At 51.8% G+C, this 11,795-nt stretch overlaps 5 protein-coding genes across 5 annotated transcripts; 2 read left to right on the top strand and 3 right to left on the bottom strand.

The window, feature by feature from the left end:
- Window positions 1-88: 88 nt before the first annotated feature.
- On the bottom strand, window positions 89-1,318 carry BJX67DRAFT_373156 (mitogen-activated protein kinase; the record flags this gene model as incomplete). Its single annotated transcript, XM_071031355.1, has 4 exons — window positions 89-117; window positions 165-512; window positions 576-957; window positions 1,013-1,318. 4 exons carry the CDS (start codon window positions 1,316-1,318, stop codon window positions 89-91), a joined length of 1,065 nt encoding a protein of 354 aa, XP_070884503.1.
- A 116-nt stretch (window positions 1,319-1,434) lies between these two features.
- Window positions 1,435-2,711, top strand: BJX67DRAFT_177423 (uncharacterized protein). The gene is made up of 3 exons (XM_071025149.1): window positions 1,435-1,908; window positions 1,972-2,041; window positions 2,097-2,711. The coding sequence occupies exons 1-3, from the start codon at window positions 1,541-1,543 to the stop codon at window positions 2,292-2,294; spliced, it is 636 nt and encodes a 211-aa protein (XP_070884502.1). The 5' UTR covers window positions 1,435-1,540; the 3' UTR covers window positions 2,295-2,711.
- A 417-nt stretch (window positions 2,712-3,128) lies between these two features.
- On the bottom strand, window positions 3,129-5,972 carry BJX67DRAFT_373155 (COPII subunit SEC24; the record flags this gene model as incomplete). The annotated part of the gene is made up of 3 exons (XM_071031354.1): window positions 3,129-3,704; window positions 3,764-5,410; window positions 5,469-5,972. The coding sequence occupies 3 exons, from the start codon at window positions 5,970-5,972 to the stop codon at window positions 3,129-3,131; spliced, it is 2,727 nt and encodes a 908-aa protein (XP_070884501.1).
- Window positions 5,973-6,899: 927 nt separating this feature from the next.
- BJX67DRAFT_177379 (kinesin family protein) lies at window positions 6,900-9,673 on the top strand. The gene is made up of 3 exons (XM_071025148.1): window positions 6,900-7,574; window positions 7,629-8,038; window positions 8,098-9,673. The coding sequence occupies exons 1-3, from the start codon at window positions 7,316-7,318 to the stop codon at window positions 9,634-9,636; spliced, it is 2,208 nt and encodes a 735-aa protein (XP_070884500.1). The 5' UTR covers window positions 6,900-7,315; the 3' UTR covers window positions 9,637-9,673.
- Window positions 9,674-9,978: 305 nt separating this feature from the next.
- Window positions 9,979-11,637, bottom strand: BJX67DRAFT_373153 (MCT family MFS transporter; the record flags this gene model as incomplete). The annotated part of the gene is made up of 4 exons (XM_071031353.1): window positions 9,979-10,417; window positions 10,502-11,091; window positions 11,146-11,252; window positions 11,307-11,637. The coding sequence occupies 4 exons, from the start codon at window positions 11,635-11,637 to the stop codon at window positions 9,979-9,981; spliced, it is 1,467 nt and encodes a 488-aa protein (XP_070884499.1).
- Between the last annotated feature and the right edge of the window lie 158 nt (window positions 11,638-11,795).

The raw sequence follows: 11,795 nt of genomic DNA, 5'->3' as shown, positions 1-11,795 counted from the left end.
CTATGCAATATGATATATGTGGGCAAACTCAATTGCCGCTGCGCAGTTCTCGATCTCCACCCAACCTCATTCTCAAGTACGCTGGTCTCTACCGCATAATCTCCTCGTAGATCAGAACTATTCGAGGTTAGCGAAAGAATCGCAATAGAAAGTTATTGACTAACTCTTCAACTGCTCCTTGCTTAGAGCATCCTTGTTCTTATCAAAATCAAAAAACCCTTCTGGAATTGGAGGCGCTGTCGGTTCATCATCGGGATCATGGTAGGGCTCGAGGTACGGATGACGCAAGGCCTCCTCAACGGTGATTCGCTTTGTCGGGTTGAACGCGAGAAGTCTCTCCAGCAGATCCAACGCCAGGTCGTTGCTCTTGGGAAACAAAGCCTTGAACGGAATCTTCTTCTTGAACGGGAGGGAACGGATATACTCCCGAGCCCGTCGGGATTTGATTCCATAATAATCTTCCATAGTAGGTGTTCCAAGTACGTCCAGAATTAGCGTCAACTGATGGTGATCTATGTATACAAGTTAGTCTCTATGTGAGTTTCAATTCGAAAGAGTTGTTGGTGTAGACGAACAGTCTTTCCCGGGGAACAGTGGCTTGCCGCTGAGCATCTCTGCCAGGATGCAGCCCACACTCCAAACATCGATCGCCTTTGTGTATTCCTTGAAGGTCAACATGATCTCGGGGGCACGGTACCAGCGTGTCGCCACGTATTCCGTCATGAAGCCTGAGTTGTCATCGGTAGACGCAGCGGATCGGGCTAGACCGAAGTCGCAGACTTTCAGGTCGCAATTCGCGTTAAGGAGAAGGTTCGACGGCTTTAGATCACGATGGAGGACGTTTGCGGAGTGCATAGCTTTCAGTGCACGCAGGGTTTGGTAGATGAAATACTGGCAGTGGTCATCTGATAGATCCTGCGTACGGATAACACGATGCATGTCTGTCTCCATCAATTCCTATTATCAGTCAGTCAGTTTCTTCCATCGCGATGGATTTTACGGAAATACACACCTGAATCAGATAGACTTCGTTGAAGCTTTCATAGTTTCGAGGTCTTTGGATATCCAAGATAGAGATGATGTTCTCGTGGTTGAAGTACCGGAGGAGTTTCATTTCTCGCAGTGTCCGCAAGCAAAACATCGAATGGTCAAATGGGGTAATCTTCTTGATAGCTACTTTCTGTCCAGATGGCTTGTGGATGGCAGAGCAGACAACACCGTAGGCGCCCTCCCCAATGACATCTTGAATCTCGTACTGGTCGGAGACGTTGAAAGAGATCTTCCTGGAAGCTCCCTGCGGAGGCGCTTGCTGCACCATATTCGCTAATTCCGAACTAGATGAGTATCAGTTCTGACATAGAGGGATGATAGCGATGAGCAATAATGCAATTCTACTGAGTAGCATAACACGGGCGGGAAAAGGGACAGCAGTATGATATGCCTAGAGATCAATGCATCTAGGTCGGTAATCGACGCGCATGCAATGCAGGTACACACCACGGCCGCACACCAACGTAATATAGCACCGCAGTAGCAAAATATGGAATTACGCTTACACACAAATTCCTGGTCGATAGCTTCAGAGGAGGCAAACTGGAGCTGCCGACAATGTAATCTTGATCTGCGGGTGATGGAGGGCGGGACGAGAAGCGAATGCGGGGTATGGTCCGTGCCGGCTGTTATCGCCTCGCGTCGATGGGTGTCTGCTGAGGGTCGGAAGGGCGATGCAATGATCAGAGAAGGGAAAAGAAGAAGAGCGGAGTCGATTTGCGGACAATCCGGCAAGAGCAGAGTAAGGGAAACGACGATATTGAGGGGCTCGTGGACAATACAGACCTCCTGCTCGGGAGTCGACGACGTCAATGCACCATCCAAAAAGAACAAGAAAACCAGCTCAAGGAATGCGATGTGCGTCAAGGGAAGCAGCTCAAATGGTGTGATGGAAAGGAGGAGCTCACCAGTGGGTTGTAGCCTGTCAGTTGTTGGGCCAATGTTTCACAGCTCGTTTCTATTTTTACTTGCTCGTGATGGTGTTGGCTTCGTGAGTTCTCCGAGAAGCGAAGGCCAAAACACGCAGAGCTGAGAGTCTTTTTGAGGAAGAGAAGAGCTTGGTTATCCCAGCGCGGAGGGCTCGGAGAACCAAGAAACAGCAGCAGCAGAGATGGAGTCGCAGTGTAAAGCAACCACAAAAGGAGGAGAGGTTAATAAACTGCAGCCCAGACGCCGATCGACCAAAGTGGTTGGGTGGGCTGGCGAGCGGAAACGAGGGGAAGCGGACAGGGCGCGATAGGTAAATAATGAGAGGGTCTGCTGGTTGACTTGGGATGCGAACTTGTGAAGAGATGGAGATCAGAGGACGAACCTTGGTTGTCAAGCTGGAGAGGGGCAGGAAGAAGACTGTCAATTTGGTAACTCTGGGTCAGGAACCACAACCCCAATCCAGATGGGCCAGATTAAGCAGACTGACCAGACTGACCAGACTGACCAGACTGACCAGTGTTTCAACAGGCCCACACTCACACGATTTCGCTGGTCAGAGACCCAAAAGAAGGAACAGAGTTGGAGGGGCAGTGCTAGTGGCCAGTGCCGGCCTTGAAACTGGCGCTACTGCTGCCGCTCAATATGATCACAGCGTCAAATTCCATCACACATTACCATCCACATCAAATCACATCCGCTTCCGTCCCAGTCTGTTCTGTGACGATGGTCTCCCCCTAGCCTTGATTTGTTTCTTTTCGACCGCCAAAGCTGTAATCGAAAGTTGACGCCGCATGATCTGCACACGCAAGTTGACTTCAGAGGAAGAATTCATTGCCATTCATTCTCCTCTCCGAAGGATTTTTGTCCGCGACTCGGCGAGGTAAATCGACGAGTCAAAAGCAAAGTGGTGCCTCGACTACAAACCCTCAAAAATTATTACGCGCTAGCTTGACTGCGATAGAAAATGAAGAATCATGATCCCACGTTTATTGTTGTATATCCCATATAATCGACCAAAATCTTGTAGAAGCTATCATTACTGGACGACCTGTCGCGGTTCGATCTTGTCAGTCTCGCCTTTCAAGTACGATTTCGCAGGTTATGGTGACGGCAGAAATTATCAAAGAAACGAACCAAGAGAAAGGGTCTCAAACCTTTTCCCGCAGTGAGCCCATCCATTGCACAAGGCTTACACCTTGGTCGGCTCTGTCTTCCACCAACATTGTCTGTGCCCACAAACGGAGCCCGGGCTCCCCGTCCTCCTTGACCAGATACAGGTGTGGGACCACAATGCTACCAGCCCCCTTTGACCGATGGTCTCGGCTCTTCTCGATCACAGCCCGAACACGTCCGTTGAAATCGTTATCAAGCTCTGGGAGAGTTTGTTTGCCCACCCGAAGTTGGGACCTATCGTCAAACCCAAAGACATCAAGGATGAGCTGCGGCACCGCATCACGGCCAACCCACAAAAATTGGGTCTGACCATCATCAATCAAGTAGAGACCATATGGGACTATCCGCTCAGATGACAAATTGAGAGTCGGAGGGAGGACGATCTCGCCGGTTTGCTCGTCGGGCAGCCCAGCATTGTCGGGCATATCATGAAGGGAATACATTTTCGGGTAAATGTATTGGATGAGAAGAGGAAGGGGAAGGGTGGACAGCAGGCAAAGAGCCGCAGATCTCATATCGGTCGGTATTTGCGCGGATTTTCGTAGGCCAAGCTGTGGTTTTATATGTCAGCCAACGTATTTTAGCTTAAGAGGCAAAGAGAGTAACTCACATTCTTGATCATCGCAAGGAAAAGCACAGGGAGACCTCTCAGATTCGCAGGAAATTGAAGACCACCGCCACCGACGCTTCCACCTGCGAGTTCTTTTCGATAGGTTGAGAGTAATTCCACGGCTTTCGCCTGGAGGGCTTCTCGTGCTTGCTCGAGGCCGCTTCCAAGCGTGCGTTCAACGGCCTTGTGGCTGAAGAAAGTAGCGATAGCTTGCTGATCTGCTGATGCATAAATATCCGCAAGGTTCTGGGTGGTGGGCAATGCCAGAGTTAGAACACGAATCCTGCGCTCGCCGTTGCAGGTCGTGTGGAGGACTGCAGTCTGCAGAAAGACAACCGGCTTGGTGACGGTCTCATCGATCGCGACTTCAACGACGTATGCCTGATCGCGTGGGAACGCCGGGAATGCGCAAAGGTCGGAGCTGCGATTGAAGAAGTTGCCGTAGAAGGTGCTCATGCGCAGTCCCGTCGTCGCACGCACACGGAGTACGGCCTCAAGACCGATCTCCGACGACAGGTAATCGGAGAATTCGCGCGCAAATTTGATAGCATCCTCACCACGGGCAGCATTCCAACCGGGGTAGAAGTATGTCTGCCCGCCAGTGTACCTGGGCAGGTTACTGAGGGAGGCGACATCTTGGTACTGAGAGGAGAAGAGGAACATATCCACCGACACCTGTGCTTTTGAGCACTCGACGGCAAAACTCTTGTAGAAGCTGTTCGCGGTCTGCAGCAGGCTGCTCTCCTTGCTTGTTCCCAGAACCTTCTTATCTTCTCTCATGCTCAAAGCACCGTGACCGACATTAGGTAGAGACGAAGTAAGAACAGTCATCTTTCCTCCTACAGGTGAGATAAGCTTATATCCAGCACGCAAGGCAGAGCCCATTGCGCAGCCGTTGTTCTGAGTGTTCTGGAACATCTCCTGCAGCTTGTCTAGGAAGACCTCAATGTTTTCCCGGCACTCACTCAAGGTCACTAGAAGGTCTCCAGGAATCGGAAGGAAAGGCTCATCGAGATCACTGACAACAAGCATATGAGGGTCAGAGACCTCAGAGCCGTCTCGGGGAATGCTGAAGTAGTGGAGGCTCGAGTCAACGGCGATAAACCCAAGTCTTGTTCGTCGGTCTGCATTGGGGATCCGGTCCAGGCTTTCCTTGATGCATCGAGCGCTCGTCGCCAGAAGGCCGTTGGTGACCGACGCATAGCTCACATCAATCAGGAAAAGATAAACAAGCGGCTGGGGGGGGCGGACCATGTATTCCTGAGGAGCGACGAATTCCACCACCGCGTGATTGAGGTCGGGCCTCAACGCCCTATCCGCCGGTTTTTGAAGAGTGGTGTCCCAATCAAACGCTTGTGGCACATCGTTGGTCAGGTTGCACAGGTTACAGCGCCAGCGATGTCCATGGTCGAGGAAGGTCACGAAGGGATTGATATAGGATCGACAGCGCCGGCAACGTGAGATGACTTGGTCTGGAATCACGGGGATTGGATCTTCGGCATCATGGAGGGCAGTGTAGGGCTGGATCACAAGAGCGAACGGCAGCTTTGACTTCTTCAACAGCGAGTGAGTTGTGGGAACAGCATTCAGCGTCGACCGCACGAATTTTGATGGGCAGTTAGCATAAGGAGAGGGGTAAACGCTGGTCTAAGAGAAAGGTTAGTGGAATCATCCCGTATCCGGGGCAGCTTCATGGAGTACATACCCCAGGAGGCAAGACGATGGGGGGTGGGGGGTAGTCTAGTTCAGCAACATTGAATGGCTGAGTGAGCAAATCTGTAGGGTACAGCTGGTTGAGGGGAACTGGTCGCGGGACTTGCGGAGCTTGAGGAGCTACTTGGGGTGGTATGAGGTGGGGATCCGTGACTCCCATAGCTCCGAACTGCTGGGTCATCTGTGCAACGCCTGGGGCAGCTGGCGGAGCATACCCTTGAGCTACCTGGGACGGATCCGCCCCGTATACAGGCTGTTGTTGGGGTTGAGGAGGGTATGCTCCATAGCTACCACCGGCAGGTAGCTGCGCCCCCAAAGCAGAATTGGCGCCAGAACCAAACTCAAAAGCCTCCCCAGCGTATGCCCGCTTCTTCTTCCCTCCGGCATGGCCCGGCGCAGGCGGCGGGGCAGCTCCCCCGGGCTGCTCGGCTCCATAACCGGTGGGCTGCTGGGCGTACCCTTCCTGGGGAGGGTAGTCCCCTTGTGGAGATGCCATCAGGGGTTCGTTTGTCCCTCAAGCGGGTAAGCTTTGTATCGATCTATCTCGTTCGGCGGCGGCTTTGGACGATGGGAAGGAAGCCGGTTGGGGAAACTCGCACAGGCTCGCGCTGTCGGGGAGGTCAATTGTTTCGATAATGGCAAGAGGGAATACAACTGCAGACTCACAATTGAGACAGACAGACAGGTGCATGAAACTTGAAACGCAATCAGGATAGCGAATAAGGAGGGGCGTGAGCGACAGCAGACAGAGAGAGCCAGCGGAGGAGGGGATTGTGGGAGCTGGGAAGATCAATTCGGGGTCGAGCGATGAGAGACGCAGGTTGAGGTCAAGTCTGTGCGGGCCCTGGTCGTGGTTACGGTGGCCTTTGCGCCTGCGCCAATCAGATTGCCCCGCAGCTTGTCCGACTTGCTCCTCCGGCAAGATGTACGTCGAGCGGCCTTGAAGCCTACTAGTAGATTGATAAATTCTCCAAGATTTACTCTTACAGATGTGACTGGACGTCATTCTGAGCTCCAACCAGAGTAACAAACCTCTTGCTTATCTGGCCATTTCAGGCGTGCTGTTAGCTGTTCGGAGGCGCTTGGAGCCATCGCAGTCAAGCTACGGAAAACCTCGAGAATCAGTGGCCTACGGCCATCTTGAATCCCATATCGACGATGCCATCATTTCCCCATGTCGTATGACACGCCGTTCTGGCTTGAAGACCCTTGCCTTGGTGCGGTCTCTCAGCAGAACACGCCCGGTAGAGCTGACATGTCGGATCTTGAACAAGGACATTAATCGAAAATAAATCCACCACTCTTCCTTTGCCAGCACTGTTAAATGGCTAGCTAACCTCTAGAAAATTTGAAAACCAGGGGTAGCGAACACCCAGGTAGAGACCTTCAAGCAAGAACTTCAGAACCAGTGAGCTGCTCAGAAAGGTTGCCGTGCCAACGCCTGCCGCAACCGCCCACACCATCCACAGGTGAACGCTCCTCTCACTCAAGAATTCAGTGTCGACATTTGCTCTCTGCTCTTCCGACTTCTATCTTTTTTCGGGTGTTCTTGCACTTTTCTTTCCTGCACTTTTTCCCATTTGCAGTTTCTCTTGCATTTGAGCAATTATCGGACTCTTCCAGCGTTTCGTTTCTGTCTTCCAGATTTGCGGCGCTGCAATCATCGTGTGACTATCGAACACCAGATCTTTTATTTCTTTGCTCGCGGTTCATCATACCAATGCCAGGATAATAGATTGCGCCAGGATTTGGATCAGAGAAGCATAAGGGACTTGCACCACATCCAGCCTCCGTCGCTACCTCTATAAACTGGAAGCTTGAGCGTATCGCAGCTCCACAATGAGTGTACGGGTCGTTGCTCGGGTGAGGCCGCTATTGAGATCAGAAAGAGATGTGGATGTTATCCTTCACACCGGCTCTAAGCAGGGGAAGGCGGAGAGGAAAAGCTCCCAAAACACACCGAGGCTGACTGCGCTACGGGATAGGGATACTCTCGTACGAATTCCGAACCCGAAGAATGAGAACGAAGAGTATTCTTTTCAATTCAATGCGGTCTACGATGCGGAAGTGTCTCAGCAGGAGCTCTTTGAGGCGGAGGGTACGTTCTGTGCAGTCTGATTTGGGATGGATGGTATACTGACCGGATTGGTAGTGTCACCGACGATCAAACATCTTTTCAACGGCTTCGACGTTACTCTTTTTGCCTACGGAGTCACCGGGACGGGGAAAACCCACACAATGCGAGGCGGTAAAAGTCTCGCTGAGAGAGGCGTAATTCCCCGCCTCCTGAGTGCCATATATAGAAGAAGCCGAAAGATTGAAAAGGATAGCGGAGGGCAAACTTCAGTCAACGTCTGCTTAAGCTACTATGAGATATACAATGACAAGGTTTTCGATTTGTTTGAGCCCTCAGACAAGAGGACGATAGCAGGACTTCCGCTCAGGGACAACGGTGGGAAGACTGTTGTTGTCGGCTTGACGGAAAAGCCATGCTGTTCTTTGAAAGAGTTCGAAATCCTGTATGACCACGCGAATATCAACAGGTCTACCTCTGCTACCAAGGTTTGCCCTCTAAGATATCACCATGCTACAATGTTGTAAGTCGGCTGACCACCTGACAGCTAAACGCACATTCGTCACGGTCTCATGCTATCCTCTGCGTCAAGGTCGCGATCACCACCGGAGATAAAACGTGTATTAGCACTGCGTCAGCTATCGACCTGGCTGGTTCGGAGGACAACCGCCGGACTGATAATGACAAGGAGCGGATGGTGGAATCGGCCAGTATCAACAAAAGTCTCTTCGTTTTGGCCCAGTGCGTGGAAGCGATTACCAAAAAACATCAAAGAATACCATACAGGGAGTCCAAGATGACAAGAATCCTATCGTTAGGCCAAAACAATGGGCTGACCGTGATGATTCTGAACCTTGCCCCGGTCAGGTCTTACCACCTGGACACAATCAGCTCCCTGAATTTTGCCAATCGCACCAAGAAGATTGAACTGCGAGAAGTGGAGAACGAGCATATCTTTAAAGGACCGCCGAGGCCTGTGCCACGCTCCTCAGCCGCGAGTTCCATGCGGCAGCCTCTCCGACCACTAACATCGTCGGTTAATCTCAACCTTGCTGCTTCCAATAAGGATCCTGCGAAATCCTGTGACGCCAAACCAGTGAAAGCGTTCCATGTGTATTCAGATAAGAGGAATTCAGCCATGTTTAAGAAGCCCGAGGCGCCCAACCGATCGTCCCTAGGTTCTGATCCACTCGGAGCGCGCTCTTCGAAATCTAGCCGAGTCGGGCAGCCTGTGAATCCCAATCAAAAACACCAAGAGGACGTTTCTACCAAAATCGAAGAAATTGTGGAAAAGAAGGTGGAAGAGATACTGGCCGTCCGAGCCGTTAGCGAGAAATCAAGGCAATCGCAAGTCTGCGAGCTGAATGAGCAAGTTCAACGACGTCTTGACCATTTAGAGAAACGGATAGAGGGCTCCGGAGACGCAAGAGCTGAGGGACTGTCGTACCTCCTCATGGCAAAGCAGCACCAATCACGCGGGGAGGACACCTCAGCTCTCAAGATGTTCGAGCTTGCTCTCCCTTTCTTTCCACAAAACGAGAAGTTGGCAGCGAAGATCGCTACTCTAAAAATGCGCATCCAGGGTGGATCTCGTATGAGGATCCCAGCCTTAGAGACCAAAACGGGCCTGTGCTGTATGCTCTCACTACCTTCGAGAAAAGGTGTCAAACGACCGCCTGAAACTCTCGACGCAGACTACAAGGACTTCGAGACGGCAAGCTCAGACGAGGACCCTGAAGGAATGACCTGTTCGCAGCGTAAGAAGCGCACAAAGACTAAACAAACCATGAACCATGATATCAGCTTGGGCTCTGCGGGGGATAACAGCTCAACAACCCCGTCACCGCGAACAATTCACCTACTTTCCATCATTAACTCCCGTGACGTGAGCCAAATCAAGCTCTTGAAAGGCGTCGGTGTTAAGAAAGCAGAGGCGATCGTCGAGTGCCTTTGTGAGATGGACCAAAACCTCGGAAACTGCGAAACAGAGACGCAATTCCGGATTAGCAGCCTCGCAGAACTGAGCCAATTGAAAGGCGTTGGTGTCAAGAGTGTCCAGAGCATGCGGCATGGCGTTTTGGTATAGACAGCTCATTCCCTATCATTGCATTTTTTGCATTATTGGAGCCCCGAAGATGCATTGCATTAAGCATTTGAAGTCACTTGGGGTTGTTTTTTGCCTTTGCTTGGATTCCTCCATATGTCGCGCTGTTCTGCTTGGTGAAGGGTGTATTGCTTTTTGTACATCTGCGCATTTGCATTGTTGACGCGAGGGCGTTGTAGTGCCGATACCAGTCATAGTCAATATAGTATGCATGATCTGGGCCTACCATACGGGGTTTTGTCTGAATCCGTCCATTGCATTTTCTGGGGAGCGAGAATCTCCTGTCTTGTAATCCACAGTTGCGAAAGAGAGTCATCACAGACGTTACACCCTGGTACGAAGCCCCCACCCGCCCTGAGGAACAACAACCCTCGCAAAGATATACAAAATAAGCCCTACGCCCATCGCCGCCCCACAAAATAACTCAAGCCCCAAGTAACTATCGCTCAATGGCTCCGGCAAAAGCGCCCCGGCAATAGGGGTCCCCGTCAACGCCGCAAAAGCCACAATACCAAAGTACGTCCCGCTACGCACGCCGATTTCTCGGATCTCCGAGATCTGCGCTATCAGAGCGGGGGCCAGCGAAACGGCAGAGCCGCTACTAAAACCGTATAAGACCGCGAATGCTATTGCGGTTGCGTTCGTGCGGGAGGGAAGCCACAGGGCGAGGACGAAAATTATAGAAACCAGAGAGGTGAGGATCATCGTGTTGAACCGCCCTATGTGGTCAGCAATGTAGGAGGGGAGGATTCGACCGAAGATGCTGTGTAAGAGAGAGTATTGTTAGGATCGAATCTATGGTGCTCGTGGAAAATTTGGGGGAGTTAGGGACTGAGGACGGACGGACCTTCCCGCGTTAAGGATGGGGAGTAGGTACGAGGCGAGATACGTTGGCATGCCGTACCGCTGGGCCTGAGTGGGTATAAACGCGAAGGGGAGGAAAAGGCCCCAGTATAAGAAGAAGGTCCCAGCGCAGGTAAGGATGAACGGGATCTCGCGGAGGGGACGGAGGAAATCGAGCGGGTGGCACAATGGTTCCTTTCTCTGGTGCCGTAGGTATGAGCGGACGGTGGTGTTGGTGATGAGTAGGAGAAAGAAGCTCGTGAATGCGCAGATGCGCATGGCCCACCGGAAGTCAAGAATCGATATGATCCGCGTAACCATGATCGGGAAGACGATGCCACCAAAGCCAGAACCAGAGGCTGTGACGCCGAGCGCTAGGGCGCGGCGATGCCGAAACCAGGTGCTGACAGAGTTCAAGCTGACATGGAAGAGAGCGCTTGTACCAATGGGGCTACAGATTCCTTGTGCGAGAAGGAACTGGTAGTATTTCGAGGAGACGGAGACCATCATTAGGCCAAAGATGTGAAAGAACGAGCCCGCTAGAAGAATCCATCGAGGACCAAAATTATCGAAGAGCACCCCCACAAAAGGGCCCTAATTTAGGAAACGTCAGCATGCTGGAAAGTACAACGGATCGAATATGCAAACCCCAAAGAACATCAGAAAATACTCTAACGAAGTAATCCATGTGACTGTACTCGTGTCGACGTCCTTTAGCTGGTGGGACTTGTAGTAATCAATGAAAACGCCGATACCTAAGCCCAACCGTCAACCAAACCGCAGCGCGTTAGAGCGCCAAACGAACTCACAGCAGATCCAGCCGAAGCTGACGAACATGCCGCAGAAGGCACCGACAACAGTGCCCCATGCTCGGTGCCCTCCATCTGGCGGAGCATCCGGTGGAGAGGCACTTGGTGTTGGTGCCTCGCGAGACTCAGTCTTGATTTCAAGCTTCTCTTCATCGCCATTTATGGCGTCATGGGTAATGGCTGCTGTAATGGTGTGGGAGTCACGTTGCTCTTCCGGCCTTTCGTCCTCATATGGTTGTATATCAACAGAGATGTTTGGCGTATGGCGAAGTGCATTGGTCGAGTTGTTCACGGCTGCAATTGCGTCGTCACTCCTCAACCGACTGTGCATGCTGGCCCGGTCGCCAACTGTATGAGGAGGGAAAACCGTCGACATCAAAGCCTTCAAGGACTTGGTACTGGGGGCCGAACTAGGTGGAAGAGCCAGGGCAGGCGTAGAATTTCCATTATTCGCACCACGAAGAGCGAAGTCGGCGATTTTTTTCGGCC

This window comes from Aspergillus lucknowensis, assembly GCF_044049455.1.
Source record: "Aspergillus lucknowensis strain CBS 449.75 chromosome Unknown BJX67scaffold_31, whole genome shotgun sequence".
Lineage (NCBI taxonomy): Eukaryota > Fungi > Ascomycota > Eurotiomycetes > Eurotiales > Aspergillaceae > Aspergillus > Aspergillus lucknowensis.
This window is presented reverse-complemented; position numbering and strand designations above follow the sequence as displayed.

Bases quoted from the DNA above. Each gene is read 5' to 3' on its own strand.
- BJX67DRAFT_177423 (XM_071025149.1), top strand. From the start codon at position 1,541: ATGGAATTACGCTTACACACAAATTCCTGGTCGATAGCTTCAGAGGAG. The intron at 1,909-1,971 runs GTGCGTCAAGGG...AGTGGGTTGTAG, and splicing joins ACCAGCTCAAGGAATGCGAT to CCTGTCAGTTGTTGGGCCAA. The intron at 2,042-2,096 runs GTGAGTTCTCCG...AGTCTTTTTGAG, and splicing joins CTCGTGATGGTGTTGGCTTC to GAAGAGAAGAGCTTGGTTAT.
- BJX67DRAFT_177379 (XM_071025148.1), top strand. From the start codon at position 7,316: ATGAGTGTACGGGTCGTTGCTCGGGTGAGGCCGCTATTGAGATCAGAA. The intron at 7,575-7,628 runs GTACGTTCTGTG...CCGGATTGGTAG, and splicing joins GGAGCTCTTTGAGGCGGAGG to TGTCACCGACGATCAAACAT. The intron at 8,039-8,097 runs GTTTGCCCTCTA...ACCACCTGACAG, and splicing joins GGTCTACCTCTGCTACCAAG to CTAAACGCACATTCGTCACG.